The sequence below is a fragment of the Pseudoliparis swirei genome, chromosome 21, assembly GCF_029220125.1.
Source record: "Pseudoliparis swirei isolate HS2019 ecotype Mariana Trench chromosome 21, NWPU_hadal_v1, whole genome shotgun sequence".
Classification (NCBI taxonomy): Eukaryota; Metazoa; Chordata; class Actinopteri; order Perciformes; family Liparidae; genus Pseudoliparis; species Pseudoliparis swirei.
This window is the reverse complement of record NC_079408.1, coordinates 15,610,926-15,631,042: the sequence shown is the minus strand read 5'-3', so window position 1 is coordinate 15,631,042 and position 20,117 is coordinate 15,610,926. Positions and strand designations below refer to the sequence as shown.

Sequence of the window (20,117 nt, the reverse complement as noted above, 5' to 3'; positions counted from 1 at the left end):
ATGTTCTGCTTTAAAGCCTTCAATTGCGCATTCAGCCCCCCCGTTATAGTACACGGTGATTCCAAAATTAAAATAACTCTCCAGATGATTGGGAGTTGTGTTTCTGTTTCATGGCCCGAAGGTCAACATTGCACAAGACACACGTTGTAAAGCCGGAGGGAGCCTGAACGCCCCCTCTGCACGCCATCTCAGGTTATTAATATCTGTTGTCAACACACGCCGAGTGTCATGGCAATGCCGCTCCTCCAGTGCACCTTCACCTCTCGGGGTCACTGGTGATGAGTTATCGATGATGTAATGATTAACAGGCGGAAACTTGGCACATCAAATCTAGAGGGCGGCGAGCGTTCCACGCACTGACCTCATCACATGCAGCCAACTGGGAGCTCTTGTTGCCATGGAGACCCGACTCACCTTTAAGCGGCTGTTTCACCGGCGGCCAGGCCCCAGCTTTTGGTGGCCGGAACTGAAAATATGGTTGCCATTTTTTGTGACGGAGTTTGTTTCTCGTTTTGTATTTAATTCTCCGGCTTGGTATGTTTTCCCGTGTTTTCTACCCTTTGTCTGTGTGTGTGTCTCCCCTTCTGGCTCCTCCTCCCCGCCACTGGTCCAGTCCACCATGCTGCCTTCCATCCACTCCTCTAGTCAACATTTTATCCCCCAATTTGACCTCCACTGGCAGCCAGATTGCTGTTTGCATCTCGTTGTTCTCGCTGCTCAGTTTGATAGATTGTGAGTTTATCCAAATGTTTTCATCTCCCTCCGGCCTCCAGCCCGTCTCTCTGCCACCAGCCCGTCTCTCTGCCACCAGCCCGTCTCTCCGCCTCCAGCCCGTCTCTCTGCCACCAGCCCGTCTCTCCGCCTCCAGCCCGTCTCTCTGCCTCCAGCCCGTCTCTCTGCCACCAGCCAGTCTCTCTGCCTCCAGCCCGTCTCTCTGCCACCAGCCAGTCTCTCTGCCTCCAGCCCGTCTCTCTGCCTCCAGCCCGTCTCTCTGCCACCAGCCCGTCTCTCTGCCTTCAGCCTGTTTTTTGTAGCGATTGTGGCCAAAGCGCTACAGGCTAGTAATCAATAGAATCTATATTGGCTCTGGTCCCACAATAACAATGAACTACGTAGCAAATCAATAGATAGAAATATGTTGTTAAATTAAGATATTTTACAGAGCCTAGAAAGATGACTGGGATCAGCAACTCCTTTGACAATAGAATAATCACAACACGTCTTTGTGGACATTGCTGAGATTGTAAATTTAGATCTTTTGAACATAGATATGCTATTTTGTTGTTGTTGTGACATTTAATAAACCAAACATTTAAATACAATTATCTACAGAGGAATAAACAGAACATGTCATTATGAGCTGCATCCAAAAACACATTGCTTTACTTTAAAAGGAGACAAATATTCAAGTTTAAGTGGATTTGGGGTGTTCAGGAACACGTGAACGCGCTTTCATGTTTTTGTCCTGGAACATTCATTCATTTCTTTAAGACCCGTCAAGAATCTCACTTTCAACAAAAAAGGACGTGGAACAAAAATAAGCCAAACTAATGTCGATCAACAGAAGAAGATGAACAAGAAATAAAGCGTCAACAAACTGAACAATCAGCAAGTAAAGAGACGATGAACCGGACATCATCACCAGATTCAAAACTCAAAATTCTCCGGTTCGATATTCAACCTCAGAGACAAACAACGACTGTAATGTACGATTATAGAATGTAGACGCATCTAAAGCACACGGCACATTTATTTGTCATTTTCTGACCTATTTGCGCATCAACAGTCTCACTGGCACCACAAAAGGGTTGAGGGCGGGGAAGAGAATCTCATCCGCGTCCCCCGACGACCCCGATTGGTCACCGCTCCCCTGGCTCTCAGATCCATCCGGTTGCAGGTTACTGCCGTCACCGCCGGCGGCCGTGACGTTGTCGCCGGCCGTGACGCCGTCGGCAGTCCGAGCGGCGCTCTGCCGGCAGTTTGTTCTTTTTCCGTCTGGAGAGCGGAGTCCGTCTTTCAGCTCCTTCAGCAATTCTGCCGCCATCTTGGATTCAGCGGTGGACGAGAGAAATTGATACACCTGCAATGCAAAGTACCAACGTGAAGAAACCATGTATTCATGAACGGTTTGGCAGCGCGGCTCCATCCCGACTGCAGTCTGTGCCGTTTGTATCAGGGAAACAAAGCAATGATGTTATACATCTCATTTCTGATGTGAGGTCAAAGGTCAGGGATGTCTATGTGTACAGATTGTAAAGCCCTCTGAGGGGAGGTTGGAATTTGCGATACAAAATAAATTGAATTTGTGACATGAGAAACTTCTGGGGAAAAAAACATGTTTTCAAAGTCAGTAGCCAAATGTAAATACTTGTACTTATATATATGGATATATATATATATATATTTTTTAATGGACCCTCTAACTCAGATGTTGATCACGCTGACTCACTTTCTCTAGTCTGAACTGTGACCTGGACTTTTGTGTTTTCCAGATTCTAATTTTTTAAAATATGCATTTAATCTAATCAGGTCTGATAGCACCACGATGTATTTCCACAAGTCTCTGGAACTCAAGCCAAACTCATGGCCCGCGGGCCAAATGTGGCCCGCCACGTCATTTTATGTGGCCCGCGACGGCATGAAATAAATATGATGCCTTTTCTTAAAAAAGGGAGAAAAAAAATCTTGTGCATTTATTTTGAAGGTAATTTTTTTTGCAGCGGAGTGCGGTCTGTTCACTCTCCTTCATGCTGCGTTCACGCCAGAGGAGAGGCGAACCCTTGCGTTGCTTTACGAAATGTACTCGCTTATCGTGGCTTAACAGTTCGTTACCACCGTCCACCACGGAAGAAATACACACTTTGTTCTGTTGAGAAAGTCCCACACACGTCGGACCATCAAGCCCTCGAGTCTCGGTTAATAATATTAATATGACATATTATATTATCCGTAGCCGCTCGCAGCTTCTCCAGGAGCTGCGTCTGGATGACGGCCGCTTCCAGACGATCAATATCCTCCGTAGGTTCTGATTCAACGGTATGACGTCAGTGACGTCACGCGGAGCATTTCAACAGTCTCACCTACTTTTACCGCCCGAGTTTAATAAATCAGCCGACTTTGTATTATCAAACATCCCCAGTTCCCCTATTATGAATTCCTCCATCAGGTCTATATGTCAGTGGTCACTAAGGTTGAAGTGAGTGCTGCTTCATGTTTTTCAGTATTTATAATATAGTCAGAAGAAAAGTTAATGTTGAATATGTGAATCTTTTTTAATTACCCTTGTTTAATTTATTTAGAGTTTGTGTATAAAAGCTGCTCCTCAAGACTCTGACTTGTAGAGCAGCTTTATGTGTCATAGGTTCAGTGAGTGAGACATGAATTACATCTTTTGAGGCTTTTTAAAAACCAGACTTTTTTATTTCATGTTTATGCATGAAAGCACTGTTTAGACATGTTTTAAAGTCTGAAGTTACTGAGGAGTAATGTATGTTGTATTACCTTGTGTCCTTAAGATTCACTTGTTGGTTCATAATTGACTAAAAGGGAATATTACTAAATAGTTTTGTTGTGCATAATGTGATATTCTGAACTCTCAGATTCAAACTGCACCATCTTTTCATTAAATACATTTGAGAAGTTAAAAATGTCCCTCGATTTAGGTCTCAGCTTGTCATTCAGGGGTGATAGTGCGTCCCAAAGCCAGACCAGTAGAGAACCACTACCCAGACCAGTAGAGAACCACAGCCCAGACCAGTGGAGAACCACTGCCCAGACCAGTGGAGAACCACTGCCCCAGACCAGTGGTGAACCACTACCCAGACCAGTGGAGAACCACTACCCAGACCAGTGGAGAACCACAGCCCAGACCAGTGGAGAACCACCTGTCTCAACTGTGACAAAGCTTTTAACAAAGTTAATGTAATAATGTTTGTTTGATCTTTGATAAAGTAATGTGGGTTAAAATAAATAATGAAATTAAATAGATTTATTTTATAATATTAAATACATTTGCATATATAGTTATACATTTATATAAGTACACCTAAATAAAGAATAAACAAATTCAAAGACAGTTATTTAACTATGTTCTGGAGTAGTTAGAATTATACCGTGTTAGTGACAACCGGCCCTTTGAGGGCAGCCATGAGGCGGATGTGGCCCTCGTGAAAATGAGTTTGACACCCCTGCTCTATGGTCTTCTTTGCGTTTTGGTTACACATCAGTTAAAGGCGACACGGAGACCAGGGACTAGTCGCCTTGGGACAGACCATAATGGGAGAAGTGGCACCATCATAGACTTCCTTTCACAATAACCTTCGTATCTAGAAATATGAAGAAGAGCCGCTTCACAAGACGTCATCCTCTGCACCACGTCACTGCACCTGGATCAGATGCTTGTGAAGTTTCTTTCCGTCCAGCAGGGGGAGCTCTTCTGGGAGGGACATCAACAGGTCCAACACGATGGCGCTCTCTGGAGGACATGAGGAAAAGTGGTTCATTTCAATGCAGGGTACGGGAAACAGAACCAAGAACAGAAATAAATAGGGGACAGAATGTGTTCTACTTTATAAAAGAAGATAAGACACGACTCACCCATCGGGGTGAGTTGACACGGGTCGTCGGTGGGCTGATGGATGCCGCTCAGGTAGCTGTAGATCCTCTCGAAGTCCACCACGCTCTTGACGCCGTACACCCGGGGGCTGTCTTCAGTGGCGAACTTGCTGGTGCGACCAAACTTGGCGTGGAATTCCGCGGCGGGGCTGGAGAGCGGCAGCTTGGGGCAGCCGGGGGGGTCAGTCCTGGTCGGGGGCGGAGTCTGGCCGGTGGCCGAGGAGGAGAGAGACGCGTGGGGACCGGATGAATTGGACTTGGGTGTAGAGGCGGTGGCAATGGCGGTGGGGCTCTGCGCCGAGGGCTGCTGGGGAGTTGTGATCAGAGTCTTACCCACCGCTGCAGAGCCAGAACCGGGTGAGTCGTGTACTGTAACCGGGGGCGCAGTCTTTGGGGCGAGTTGAGGCGATGAAAGTAGTATTGTCGCTGTATCCGGTTGGAAGGAGATGGCGGTCCTAGCAGGTGAGGATCCAGCTGTGGTAGAAAGCTGTTGCCTGGGTGGAAGAACTTTCCAGTTCATCACTTGAACCCCGTTGACTCGTGATGGACCCGTGGCCGGTCCTTGACCTGTTGGTTGTCCTGGACTCTCGAGTATCACGACAGGACGAGCTTCGTTGGGGTCAGGACGCTCGACTAAGATGGAGGAAAATCTTACACTGTAAAATCTGTCTTGCGCTCCGTCATCAAAGTAAAGTGGAGGAAAGTAGGAACACATATGAGCACGGGTCAGACGGACTGTTCGAGGAGACGGTTCTATTTGCAAAGTCTAGCAAACAACTACAAAGAGATTTAAAACATCTACAAGGAGACTCAAAACAACTACAGAGAGACTGCCTGCACACCATTTTTAGTTAAGAGTTGAACAAAGTAAAATAATGGCAGCGGTGGGATTCGAACCCACGCCTCCGAGGAGACTGGAGCCTTAATCCAGCGCCTTAGACCGCTCGGCCACGCTACCTGTTGTCGTGAGCTTGACGTCATAACGAGTTTGTCTATTTAGTATTATTAAACACATATTATATACATACATACAGGGATGCAACTAACGATTAATCTGTTGACTATATTTTCAATTAATCGATTACATTTTTTTTTAAACTGTCATTTTCAACCCTTTATTCAAAACGGGGTTCGTACGGTCATGGAAAACCTTTGAAAAGTCATGGAATTTTTAAATGGATATTTCCACGCCTGGAAAAGTCGTTGAAAAAATAAAATCCCAAAAGTTTTGGAAAAGTCATGTAAATGTGTTTAAATTCATTTACGCTGTATATGCTGTAAGCTTTGGAATTCTCATTTTTAGTATAAATACTACATCTTCTCACTTGTTCATGGATACACAGAGTTTTCACTAAATGTTTAATCATTGAAATTTGGTTTAAAGTCATGGAAAGGTCCTGGAGATCCACTGGTCAGCATGTGTCTGAACCCTGTCACAAACAGAGCTGACAGCGCTTTACTCACATGAGTTTACTCCGACTATTTGTGGTTTAATCGCGTCATACACGTCGGTGAGGGGGCGTGGCTTATCTCAGTGGAAAAATATTTTCCGCCATCCGCCACGGAATAATTAACCCCTTTTTCGAGGTTATACTTCGTGTGGAAATGCCACACGTCGTAACATCTAACGACCTGGTGTCTGGGTTCATGACATCACCCGTAGGCGCACACAGCTCCGTGAATGTCTCCGACTACGTGAATGACTTCCGCTTCCAGCGCCACGAGGGCAGCAGCAGCCAATTAGATTCACCAACGGAGGAGCAGCCCAGCGCTGATTGGCTCTCACAACGCAGCGTTCTGCATGTCCTCTCCCTCCACACTGCTCTTTTTTCTGTTGCGCTCAGCTCAACTTTTGTTATACTCCGCAACTTATTGAGTGCCGCAGTGGCGGGCCGTCAGGGCCAGCAAGGCCTTCTCTGCTGGCCTAAACATAATCAGAATATATATTTTTTTCTAAATATATTTTCCCACAAATATGTATTCAATTATTCCCCAGAGTAAGAGTTATTCTCTTAATTTCATAGGGTTCCTCTTGGTTGCGCTGCTGCCAGCGCCAGGTTGAGATTTGGAGGGCTGGTCTTTATGTTAGATCTTTTATCCAATCATATTCAGCCATTGTGTGTTGCCAGGGGGCTCAAATCTGCCCTTAGGCCTTCAGAATCAACATTGCGGGCGCTGGTAGCTTCAAGTGAATGACGATGTTGTGTCAACCAATCAGCTTTAGAGTTGGCTCCTCTAGGCCTTCTAGCAGGCCCCGGAACCGGCACAGGAGCCAGCTAGCAGGCGGAGTGCTGCACGTCTTTTGATTGGATTACCAATATTGAGAGGCGGGTCCTATGGGCAGGTAGATGCAAAACCTCAGAACTAGGAAACTGAATTTGATAAAGGAATTAATTCGCGGACTACAAAGCTGATTTTTCAACCCACAATGGCGGAAGGAGGAGAAGATGTCGATTTGGTCGAGCATATACTTGAAATCTGCTTTGGTGCGACAATGCCCTGTTTAGTGAACAAACTGGTGCAAGTGACTTTTTCTTCTTCTTTTTCTCCGTCCCGATGCGCGCATTCTGCAGCGCGCGTGACGGAGAGCCGAGAGAAATGACATGCTGTTGTGTAGATACGATCAACATCAGACGGCTGTTTAGTTTAATAAATAAACAAAGACGTGCTATAGAGAAAATGACGGGGGCGGGCCAATTTTTTTTAATGTCATGCGATCTACCAATACTACGCCGCGATCGACGTATTGAGCAGCCCTGGTCTAGAGCCATGGCATCATATTGATAGTAATAAGAGGTGGATTAATTCGGGTGGGACTGTGTAGGACCTCACTGAAGGCCCAGGCCCCAGGCCCACGGCCCGCCACTGGAGTGCCGTAATAATCGCGCAACGAATCGATAATGAAATTCGTTGCCAACTATTTTAATAATTGATTTTTACCAACATAAACAAAACAAAAAAGACTCCAAACATCTACAAACTAACATTAACAACAACAAAGAGACTCTAAACAACTACAAACCAACAGAAACATCTACAAAGAGACTCAAAACAACTAAAAACTGAAATAAAACTACAAAGAGACTCAAAACATCTACAAAGAGTTGCTAATTGTCTATAAATACATAGTGATCATTACTATTTGAATATATTTGATAACACAGGAAGTGGAGGTCCTTACCTTTGATCTGCATCCGAGGCATCGGTCTAAGTGGGACGGTGCGACCCACCAGCCGGTCTGTGGGGGGTCTGTAGACCTGAGGGGGGTCACAGTACCTGAGGGTGCGAGGCTCTGTGGACGACACCATCAGCATCTGAGGAACACGGAGAGGAGGCCCCAAGGCACAGAGGATGGAGTGTTATTCAAGTTGTCTGTAACAAGAGAACCGACCATGGACTCGTCCTCTCGGCTCGCGGTACCTGAGAGAACGCGGTGGTAATGGGTTCTTCGTCCGGTCCGGCGACGGTAGAAGCCATGCTGGTCCACTCCTCGATGGGCTTTCGCAACTTCTTCTCCAATGTCCTCTTCTTCAGCTTTAAGCTGGCCAGCGAGAGCACGCTGTCCTTCAGGAACTCCACCACAGACTGGCTCTAGATTGATGGAGGGCATTAACGGACAGGCAGACACACGGACACCTAAAGACAGTTTCAAGCTGAAGTGAAGGTTCGTACCTCTGCAGTGGACCGACACGGGACGTATTTCTCCACGAAGGCGTAGTCGAGGTCTACGGTGGATCCATGAAGACTGCTAAACGTTTTCATAGCTTTCAGGAGGCCCCTCTGCTCCGAGACCCTCCAGTATCTGATCCACGGAGACGGAGTCGGGGACGGGGACTGAGGCCGTGGGGGCTCCGGGCTCAGGTTCCGGCCTGGTCTAGTTCGTTTCCGAGCGGGCGGCTTCATCTCAACGGCGCGTTCGTCTCGTGCAGCCCAGGTGAGTTTGAGTCCCTCACGAGCTACACACTTCTCCTTGTAACGTCAAAGTGCACGTGAAGCGTGTCGCGCTGTCGCCACTGTGAGAAGCCCACCGCCGGTGTTCGGATTCAACGACATCAATACGTTTTCCGGTGCGATATTTTCAGAGTAAAAGCGCTTCCTCTCTCTTCGGATTTAACTTGAAGCTTTGCAGGGCTGAAAGAAAAATAAGATGTGTACACAAAAATAAAGCATCAAGCAGAACATATATAATTTACCAAATTCCCACTTTCAGTTTTTAAATGGTGTGTAAAGTTTTTTTTATACAATGAAAACAATAATAGATACATTTAAGATTTATTATATTTAAGATTCAAATAAAAGAAAAAAAAGTTTAAACTTTTACTTGCAAATGCAAATTCAATATTTATCCTAAAACTAATCAAGCTGTCGCATTAAAAACTGTAAACGCTGTATAGGTCCCATCATTTCTGGATAGTGATCTCAACACAGAGCAACTCACGCTCCTTCTATAACTCCCCCCTATTTTTAAATATGTGTAACTTGCAAAAAAAATCCGGAACTGTCACTCGATGTGATTTTCTCTCACTTTATTTTGAAGACCAGAGTTCAAATTGCTTCCGGGTTGCGTAATTTTTCCAGAACAACATTTTCCCTGATCTCTTTCTTCCAGGCATGTTTCAGGTGTTGCGCTTTCCCCTTCATACACGATCGTTATTCCGACGGCACCTTGAATAAAAAAAGTAACTTATAGCACTTTGTAGTTGGGCTTTCTTTCATAAATTGTACTTTCCTGATTTTTGTTGTTCTGAGTTTGTGCTCTCGTGGTTGAATGCACTTATTGTAAGTCGCTTTCGATAAAAGCGTCAGCTAAATGAAATGTAATGTTATGTATGATTAACGTTAGCGAAGCCAACAGCTGACGGTGTATGCAGCCTGATGGGAGCGCCGCCTGCAGACCGTGTGTAGTTATATCGCACAAAGTAAAATAATGGCAGCGGTGGGATTCGAACCCACGCCTCCGAGGAGACTGGAGCCTTAATCCAGCGCCTTAGACCGCTCGGCCACGCTACCTGGTGTGTTGTGTGCTTGACGTCATAACATCTTTGTCTATTAGTGAAAGGATATTGTTTAAAAAGTGTACGTAAATAAATGTATGGATCACGTGCTCTTCTCTTCTAGCTTGTTGAACTATCTGGTTTACTCATTTTCAAACATGTCCTGCAAACTCTTAATACATAATACATGCAATGAGAAACACATAGTTGTGGGTGTGGTTGTGGAGTGCAAATCTAATTAACAGCAGAATAAAGCAAACACTGTTTCTTTGAGTTCTTGCACCTTTTTTTGGGGCCTAAATTATTGAGATCTGGGCCAAGTGGGAATAATTACCATGACTTAAGTCACAATACAAAAATATGTAATACACAATAACACACTTGTTCACTTGTTCAGCCATTGATGCCTGTGCTTTATGTTTTGTTTATTGATATTTATTTTTGTTTTAAATTAGAATGTCTTAATGTGTGTTGACGTGTTTTACCTGTTACTGCTGTACTGACTGATGAGTCGGCAACTTCATTTCGATGTATGTTTTTACAATGATAATAAACATCCTTACCTCACCTTACGAGATCAGGTGTCGCCACCCGGACATCGATCACATGTTAACAACAAGGGAGATGTAGTTTATATGTATTATATGTAAACATGCTGTAAGCAGCTTACTGATTACTATTGAGGAATTAGACTCTCATGAATATATATGCTTGATCAACTTCTGTCCATGAACATGCATGCTATGTCTCATGTGTGTGTGTGTGTGTGTGTGTGTCTGGGTGCTCTGCAGTGGCTGCATGATGATGTTGGTGGATGAGTCACCCAGTCTTCACCACGTGACTTCATGAATCACCGCACCTCTCCATGGGCTGCAACCATCATCCCTCCCTCATCTCATCCCTCGCTCCCTCCCTCCCTCTGCCCAGCCCCGCTTTACTTTTTCCTCACCCCATCATCTGGCACGTACTCTCTCTCTCTCGCTCTCTCTCTTTCCTCCACTCTCCCTCCTCTTTATTCTCACCAGCAGCCTTTTCATTTGGATTTTCATTTCAGTCTGACTAATGCATGTCCCCATCCCATTGCAGTATGCATTGCTGTCACACACACACACACACCGGTGCATGTTGTTCTGAGGTTGAATAACTGAACTCGTTGACAGCCTGTGGAAGTCGCCTCTGTAGTTCCAGTGTTTCTCTGTGTGGGTGTGAGCACATCCATGCATCCCACAATGCACCTCTTGCTCCACCCTCTCAGCACCCTGCTCAGCGCCCCCACCTCGGAGCAGCACGACATATCAGAGCGTGCCCGATTCTGTCTTCTGCTCCCTCCCACCTTTAATTACTGTCTGTGCTGTAATCGGGGCTGATCACTGTTAACCTGTAGACGTGTTCATGGTTACTCAGCAGGAGGAGGGTGGAGGAGGGTGGAGGTCTCAGGTGGTGGTCAGCCTCTTCCCGGTGACGGTGACGTTGACAGTTGTTGCCGGGTGACTCGTGAGCAGAAACAATGGAATGTAACTGTGCTTAATCTGTACTCAACCAAAGCTGCTCACATGTGATTGGTCAACGCTTCACGGACTGCAAACCTTCCATCCATCTATCCAATATCCATCCATCCATCCAATATCCATCCATCCATCCATCCAATATCCATCTCTACATCTAATATCCCTCCATCCATCCAATATCCATCCACCCATCCAATATACATCCATCCCTCCACCCATCCAATATCCATCCATCCATCCATCTGTCCAATATCCATCCATCCCTACATCTAATATCCATCTATCCTTCCAATATCCCTCCATCCATCCATCCAATATACATCCGTCCATCCATCCATCCAATAGCAATCAATCTGTACAATATCCATCCATCCCTCCAGCTAATATTCAATTCAATTCAATTCAGTTTATTTGTATAGCCCAATTTCACAAATTACAAATTTGTCTCGGAGTGCTTTTTATCTATCCATCCAATATCAATCCATCTGTCCATCCAATATCCATCCATCCAATATCCATCCATCCATCCAATATTCATCCATCCATCTGTCCATCTATCCATCCAATATCCGTCCATCCGTCCATCCATCCATCCAATGTGCATCCATCTATCGATCAATCTATTCCATATCCATCCATCCGTCACATAAAATGATCTCTGACCACAATAAAACACGTTTGTAATAAAAATAGTTGAACTTTATTGTTTCTTCATGTGTAGCAAAAGTCTTCATTGACATGCGCATATTTACATCCAGCCAGCGCATGTTGATCACGACGGTTACAACGAGTACGTCTAGAGACCACGGACCACACACACGACTCACACGATGATCAAGGTACACCGACGTTATTGTTTCTGTCATCTTTAGATTTTTGTAATACTTTTTTAATTGATGCTTGTACGTCTTCAAAGAAGCAGTTTTTAGATGCAAGTATACATAAACGTGCAGACACTGTACCCTCGCCTCTTCATATCTGAGCCTCTTTTCTCCCCTCCTCTTTCTCAATCTGGGACTTCCGTCTTGAAAAAACAACAAGCGATTACAAATCTTAAAAAAGCGTAGTTTTGTATTTCCATCTCTGTTCCCTCTTTTACATGTTTTTTTCTCCTGATGGCCTCCTGTTTACATTCTTTATCCACGTGAGATCGCCAGCGCCATGATTGTGGCTCGACAACAGAGACGTTGCCATGTGCTCATCGCGTAGCAACAGACGACCACAAAGGTCAACGATACGGACCGAGAGCAACATCTGCTCCGGTTCCCAGTGACGCGTTGGCGAAAGAGGTAAATGGGGAGAAAAGGAAGTGCTTATTGATTACTGATTATCAGTAGCCGTAAAGACAAGGAAAGACAGGAACTCTCCGTTTGTTTGCACGTTCAAAAAAAACTTTTCTTTTTTGTACAATCATATTTATAACACCTCATCCAATCCAAGCAATAACAAAAAATCCGTTCATTGTGGTTAAAAGAAAATTGTGACTTGAACCTGAATATGAAAGAACACATCCGATCAGCTCCAGAGAGTGACGTCGTCGTCTGCTCCCGTTACTAAAGTGACTCCAGCTCGGGGATCATAAAAAGCACTAAAGAAAACATGAAGCGCAATTTTGGGGGATGTCAGAGAGACATAGAAGGCAGCCGGCTTCAGCTCAGAACTCTCACTCACCAATGAATAAAACCTGATTGGTGGCATTTAGAAAAACTCCATATTAATGTTGGGTTTAGTCCATTTTGACACGTCTCTATACAAATTGATTCTCTATCAAGCGGCAACGTCGAGTTGCTAGACGAGCCCAATGAGGCATGTTGAGTCTCCCCCGGCAGGCTAGTAATCTTTATTTGTGAGCCCAAATGAAAATAAATGAATAATAATAAAATCATTCATTTAGCTGAAGGGAACCTTTTAGGGATTTAGGGGCACTTTGGGGCGCGATGACCAAACCATGGAGGGCCTCTTATTCTAAGGCTGCTGATTGTGCTTCAGACGGGGTATGAAACCCTCTTAGTGGCATAGAATAAGATCTTAAACCACACCAGCAGTGTGTGCCTCCACCACCGAGTCCTCTTCTGAAGGCGTCACAAGAAAGCCATCCAGAGTCTGGTCCGGGTTTGGCACCATAGCAACAAGGTAATTGAAGTTATGCACCAGGATGAGTCATCCGAGCCATAATGGTGGTGTTTGTGGCTCCTTATGAAATATGCTTTCTGCTGCGTTATATTTTATGATGAAGAGCTTCGGTGGGTATGTGTGAGTGTACATCCTTCTACATCTGCATCTTCATACCAATAATAACAACAAAAATGAGACATTTCTATCAAAATGTATTAATAAAAAATTAAAAAAGGAGATAGCGAATGGGTATATGCATTAAGGTGAGTCTGTTGTGCAATATGCGGACGGAAGGTGGTCATTCCAGGAATAATATGTCCATGAATTATTGTCCCAACGTCCCCCGCCTGAGGTAACCACACACACACACACACACACCCTGTTTGAGTCGAGACGGTGGAGCTCCAGAAGCCTCCGAACCGGCACTCGACTCTAGAAAAGATCTGTAGTTGTCGGTAGAGATGACGACATATTCGTGTCCTCCTTTGTCCACATAGAGAATGTTTCTAACGGATACGTCCCGTGTCCCATCGTCAGGAGTGTGGACGTCTTGTCTTTCAGGTCCTTTTCCCATCTAAGTGAAAGTAAAGTCCTCCTTAGTGTCCTCGTCCCAATCAGAACCCATTAGGAGAAAGGAACTCGTTACATATGTGAAACTAAACCGAACACGAGCAACACAAGATCATGAAGAAATACCTTTCTGCCCGTCTCTCGTCTTCCCCCCATCCTCTCGCCCGCTCATCCCCCTCTCAGGCCGACAGTGGCCTCTTCCTGAGTATCTGCTGGATGTATTTCTCCAGATCGTCACGGTTGCTGCTCTCCGGCTGCTTTCTATTCGCGTAATAATCTTCGTTTCTCGTCGTTGCCGCCGGGCCAGAGGAGTAATAATACTTCTGCTGAGGCGGAATGACGGGCGCTCGGAGAGGGGAGCGAAGGTTGGGTACCGGCTGATACCGGTAGCCAGGGTAGTAAGGCCTCTGCCAGAGGACCGCGGGCGGGGTCCTCATCCGGGGTTGGACCCAGCTGTGGTAGCGGCGTCTGGGAGGGAAGGAGTAGGTGTCGTCCACGGAGTTCTCAAGGAAGTTGTTGAGGGCGAGAGCCGGTTTGGGGACGTAGTACCGGGGTTTGGGTCTGGGGGGAGGAGCCAAATAGATAGGGTAGTAGTCTGGGTACTGCTTCCTCTGGTAGTAGGAAGGGTATCTGTAGGGGTACGAAGGGTAGGCGGGCCAAACTGTCTTGGGCGGTTTGTGCCAGAGGTCCGGTTTGATTGACAGAGGCTTCTGAGGCTTGGGCCAACGGTTCTGATTGGCTGACAGAGGCTTGGCAGGTTTGCTCCAGAGATCCTGAGACTTGGTTGGCGATTTCTCCTCTAACCACGTTTTGAGGAGATGGACAGCCAGAGACGGTTGCTTAGAGACGGGGAAGATGTTTTGACTGGTCGGCATCTGCGATGATGGGAAACCATTGGGTGACTGGAAACCATTGGATGACTGGAAACCATTGGAGGAAGGGAAACCATTGGATGACTTGAAACCATTGGATGACTGGAAACCATTGGGTGACTGGAAACCATTGGATGACTGGAAACCATTGGGTGACTGGAAACCATTGGGTGACTGGAAATCATTGGATGACTGAAAACCATTGGAGGAAGGGAAACCATTGGATGACTTGAAACCATTGGATGACTGGAAACCATTGGGTGACTGGAAACCATTGGATGACTGGAAACCATTGGGTGACTGGAAACCATTGGATGATGGGAATCCATTGGATGATGGGAAACCATTGGATGACGAGAACTGGGAGGATAGTGGAGTTGGAGGTCGTTGCCAACGAGATGCCATCTCAGGCGCCACGTCTTTCTTCTTTTTCTTTTCCACATCGCTGATGATGTCCACCACGTCGTCGGCAGGGAGGTGGAGCTTGCTGGAGATCTCGATGAGCTTGTCGATGGTCTGGGGGTCGATATCGTCCTCCTCCTGCTCCTCATCGGACCTCTTGTCCTCCGCGGCGTTGGACAGGCCGTGCTTCTTGTTGCCGCCTCTCTGCTTGACCATGTAGCGCAGCAGCATGTCGGAGGCGATGTCGGCCAGCTTCTCCTCCTCCATCTTGGCTCTCTGTGCCTCGGCCGCCTGCCTCCTCATCTCCTCCTGCTCCGCTTTGGCCCGAGCCTCTTCCTCCTCGGGACTCAACACCTCCTCGTCTTCCTCTTCCTCCTCATCGCGTGGTTCGTCGTCTTCCGTCGCCTCCTGCTCCGCCGGTTTCTGCGGCCGCGCCGCGCCGCTGTCCTCGAAGTCGTCCAAGAAGTTGCCGCCCCTGAAGGTCGGGAAGTTGAGGCCTTTCTGCGTCTCCTCCCTCCATTTCAGCTTCTTCTCCGACATGGCGTCGTTGTAGCTGCTGTAGCCTCGGCTCTCTCTCTGGCTCTGCTCCGAGTCTCCATCCCTCTTCGTGGCCACGTTCAAACGAGGAAACTCCTTCATTATCGTCTCGAGGTTCTTCAGCTCCTCGGGGCTCAGCTGCTCCTCCTCCTCCTCCTCCTCCTCCACGTTGCTGCCTTGCTCATGGCCGTCTGGCCCCTTCTGCCCGTCGTCCTCTCGTCCATCCTGACGAGCGGGATGCCGTTCTTGGACCTGGAATGCCTGACTCGTGGTGCGACTGGTCACCTTTTCGGTCATCTTCTCTTCTTCCTCTTGAGCTCTCTGCCTCTCATCTTCCTCCTCTCTCTTTCTCTTCTTCTGCTGCGCAGCCATCAGCAGCTCCAACTCCTGTCGCCCGTCTCTGTCTCTGTCGGCCCCCTCCTTTGTTCTCACTTCTCGGCCCCCTTCGTCTTCTTTAACCTCCTTCGTCTCAGCCTTCGTTTCTCGCTCCATCCCGTCGCGCTCCTCTCCCTCTCCTCTTCGTTCCGCTCGTGAGTGATTCAGAGCCTCCAGTAAAACCGCCGCCAGTGTTTTGGGATCCACGTCTTTGAAGAGCTCGTCCTCCTCCTCCTCCACATCTTCTTTCTGCATCGGTCCCGTGTCCTGGTCTCTGAGCGGAGCGACTCCGTTTGGGATGTCGACATCTCCGGAGGTGTTTATGGCCCTGGAGGTGGACAGATGGCAGAAGGAAGCCGCTGTCAGGAGGACCAGGAGGGCGTCGTGGTGCCCCATCATGGTCTCTCAGAAGAGGGGATCACAAATGCCTGGAGGAGAGAGGAAACACATTCTTCAGTTGAAATAACTCGTTAAAAAAAGCTTGACATGACAAAAACTATACATTCAGGAAAAAAACACTCCCAGTTGTGTGAAAGTCTGAAGGCTCAAACTTGAGAAAATATTTCCCAGTGACCAACGGAGCAGCTCCACTTGATGACATCACAGGTTGAATCTTTTTGGGGGGGATTTAAGTTGTTCATGTTTATGTTTCCTTTGAGGTCACAAAACGTTAACACAGTTCAGCCAATGAATAGCCGACTCTTGAAAGAGCATACGCGACTCTCCAGGAGCGGCACCACGTGCACCACGTGCACCACGTGCACCACGTGCACCACGTGCACCACATGCACCACTTGTAGGGCAGATGGAGCAACATCATTGAATTTCCGCTTAGCAACCCGCTCTTCTTTTGCGCCGCACTGCTGCAGCGATATTTAAATACATAAATAATTTAAAAAATTAATATATATATATATATACGTAACATATATATAAATATGTTACATTATTGTTTGAAGTTATGTTTAATATTGGAGAGATGATGCAAGATAGCCTAAGAAATTTCGGAGACTAGTTGATTTGTGATTGGAAAAATAAATCTGCCATTTTACAAAAACCAATAAGGCGACAGGGCTCCATTTGCAGCGGGGGGCTGATTGCAGGATGCGTGACACGTGATGCGTGATGTGCACAGTGCTGCCGCTAAGTGCCCCCCCTGAGATGGGAAAGGGACCCACGGCGAGCGGCGTCGACGGGGGTTCTGAACGATTAAATATATCTCTTGTTCTGCCTGTTTTGTGATATACATGCCTAAAAGGTGCATAATATTTCTAGACTGAAATAATATCGGCATTATAATTACACTATGAGGAATTTTTTAGTCTCCTATTTTGTGGTGCCCCCTCAGGACTTGGTGCCCTACCACAGCGCGTAGTGCGCGTTTTGGGAGCGGCGGCGCTGGATGTGCAAACAAGCAGCGCGTGATCGAACGGCTTCATCTCATCCTTCGTACAGCAAACAGATGAATTACAATTAATCAGATGAACAATCAATCAGATGTATTATAATCGATCAGATGTATTATAATCGATCAGATGTATTATTATCAATCAGATGTATTATTAGCAACCAGATCTATTATAATCAATCAGATGTATTATAATCAATCAGATGTATTATAATCGATCAGATGTATTATAATCAATCAGATGTATTATAATCGATCAGATGTATTATAATCAATCAGATATATTATTATCAATCAGATGTATTATTATCAATAAGATGTCATGATAATGCATCAGATGTATTCTCAGCCCACAGGCCGCAGGTCGCCGCGCTGAGACCAACACAGCGGATCAATAATCCGCCTCTGAAGACATGAATCAAGAAAAGAAAGAAGCGCGAGCTCGAAGTGTCTCCAGACCTGTGACGTCACAGTAGCCCACACACTGGAAACCTCCCCAAAAATAATAATAACGGCGGTCACGGAGGCAGGTGTTATGCAGACGTTAGAGACACGACGCAACGGCGGCGGGCATCGACTCTATCACCTCTGTTTATTTTCTTTGTTCTTTCTTTCTTTCTTTCTATCTATTTCAAACCGTCCCCTTGATGCACAAGGCAGCTTCGTTGCACTTAATTTTAATTCTGGTTATATTTGGCAAAGCGAGTCATGGTGATGCTGGGGATGACGATAATTGATGATGATGATGATGGTGTGGAGGAGGAGGAAGACAAAGGAGGGGGATCACACAGCCACCTCTGTGTTGACCAGAAGCAAAGGAATATGGGAAGTGACAATACATGCATCTCCCACACAACGCAAAGATCAATTAAAAAGCTCTTATGAACTGAATTAAAATGTGTTGTTGGATTGTTCAATTAATATTAAATAAAATAAAATACATTTTCTGATGGTTTTCTGACAACTTCAACGAGCACCAGTAACCTCTCCTTTCATTCTTTTCTTTTGGGCTGTTCTCCACTCAGCACAGTGAACATATGTTTTCACCCCAAAATATGATAATATATAAACTATAATCACACTTCTCGGCGGTGAAGATCAAACAGCCCAACAGGTTCATAGAAGAGAAAGTGAACTCACGGTGCGGCTCGGTGGAGCAGCGGGGATCCCAGCCTCCTCCTCCTCGCGTCACACTCTGCAAGAAGTCCCCGCTGACACGCGCACAGCCCGCCGACTACACAGTGCGCGTGTGGTTGTTGTTGTTGTTGTTTTTGTGCGCGAGTTGTTGTCTGACGTTACGTGTCGTTGTTGTTGTTGTTATTCGTGTCACCTCTCGTGGAGTCCTCTCCCGGGATTCCGCTTCTATGGCTCGGTCTGATTTCAGGACCACGGACAGCGGCGGCGGTGCTCTTATACCTCCCGCCCACGTGACTCGTGCGTCAGGCGGTCCCCATTGACGTCACTAGACTGGATTTCATTCATAAGATTTTTTTTTTTTTAATGTTGCACCCCGTGTCCCCCACCCTCTCTCTTTTTGTTGATCCAACCAATCAGCTGCAGTGCTCCGCGCTGCTGAAGGAACAGAAGCTGTAGAATGAATTTGCAGTTTATGGAGCTCCGTCTCTGCAGGGCCGGAGACCGGGACCGGGACCGGGACCGGGACCAGAGACCGGAGACCAGGACCGGGACCGGGACACGTGCGTGATTCCAAACAGCAAGGAAAAAAACCCATCACAGACAGGAATGCTATTTGTTAAATATTATCGCTCCATGATGGATTGTTTTCCTTCATGTTGGAGCTTCATGAAGTCATGAAATGAATAAATATATATATATATATGTATGTTCTCTACTGCATCACCGCAATGTCATTTCTGTTACTCTCTTAATTTATAAATAATATATTCCTTCATGTTTTAACTCCTGCATTATGTATTCTTGTTTTTATTTGACGGATTTATTAATTTCATACCATCAGCGCTGGGACCAGAACAAGAATCTCCTGTCAGAGGAATAATAACTATATTATTTTAATATAACTATAATCATTATGCACACGACAGATGAGGAACTTGAATTTGTTGCTTTCTCTTCCACGACTCAGCAAATATTTAATATATCATCAAAGCAACACAAAGCAACAGTGAGGATTAGATCAGTGAAATCATTGACAGGTTCAGCACAACAAAGATTTAAAACGAAGCCTCGTGCTACAAAGTATACTTACCAGGTATACGTGCTTCTTTAATAATTATTATATTAATAATGATTTTTATTGTATTTTTAAATACCATTGTGTGTGTTTTTTTGTTTAGGTTGTGCAGTTTTAATATAGAATACAACAGAAGGATGAAATGTTTGGGGGTGGAGACATCGATTTAAAACATGTGGAGGACATGAAATACACAACCGAGTGTTTTAAGGAACGAGTGAACACTGATGCTTGTTTATCGTAGAGCTCTTCATGATGAAATATTTAAAAACTGTCCCTGCACATGCATACTTCTTCCATCACTGCGTTACTTCACAGCGCGACGTACAGGACAACCCTGTATCACAAAAATTACGTTCCCCCAGACCTAAAATGCAATTTGCAGTTACGTTTGACTCAAACGTATTTCTCTCCAAATTACGTTTGACTGAAACGTATTTCTCTCCAGATTACGTTTGTATTTGACGTATTATAATAACAAATACGTCTCTGATCAACGTATCTTTGCCG

The 20,117-nt window shown here is 45.8% G+C and overlaps 2 protein-coding genes and 2 non-coding genes across 4 annotated transcripts; all 4 read right to left on the bottom strand.

Annotated features, from left to right (window-relative positions):
- Positions 1-1,350: 1,350 nt before the first annotated feature.
- snapc2 (small nuclear RNA activating complex, polypeptide 2) lies at positions 1,351-8,656 on the bottom strand. Its single transcript, XM_056443000.1, has 6 exons — positions 8,287-8,656; positions 8,035-8,205; positions 7,796-7,928; positions 4,597-5,247; positions 4,386-4,474; positions 1,351-2,080 (listed from the first exon to the last, which is right to left on the bottom strand). Exons 1-6 carry the CDS (start codon positions 8,515-8,517, stop codon positions 1,769-1,771), a joined length of 1,587 nt encoding a protein of 528 aa, XP_056298975.1. The 5' UTR covers positions 8,518-8,656; the 3' UTR covers positions 1,351-1,768.
- trnal-aag (transfer RNA leucine (anticodon AAG)) lies at positions 5,491-5,572 on the bottom strand. The gene has a single exon. It is a non-coding gene; the product is annotated as a tRNA-Leu (tRNA).
- Positions 8,657-9,542: 886 nt separating the features above from the next.
- On the bottom strand, positions 9,543-9,624 carry trnal-aag (transfer RNA leucine (anticodon AAG)). The gene has a single exon. It is a non-coding gene; the product is annotated as a tRNA-Leu (tRNA).
- A 2,190-nt stretch (positions 9,625-11,814) lies between these two features.
- Positions 11,815-18,567, bottom strand: vgf (VGF nerve growth factor inducible). The gene is made up of 3 exons (XM_056442999.1): positions 18,536-18,567; positions 15,013-16,415; positions 11,815-14,685 (listed from the first exon to the last, which is right to left on the bottom strand). The coding sequence occupies exons 2-3, from the start codon at positions 16,384-16,386 to the stop codon at positions 13,981-13,983; spliced, it is 2,079 nt and encodes a 692-aa protein (XP_056298974.1). The 5' UTR covers positions 16,387-16,415; positions 18,536-18,567; the 3' UTR covers positions 11,815-13,980.
- Positions 18,568-20,117: the final 1,550 nt, after the last annotated feature.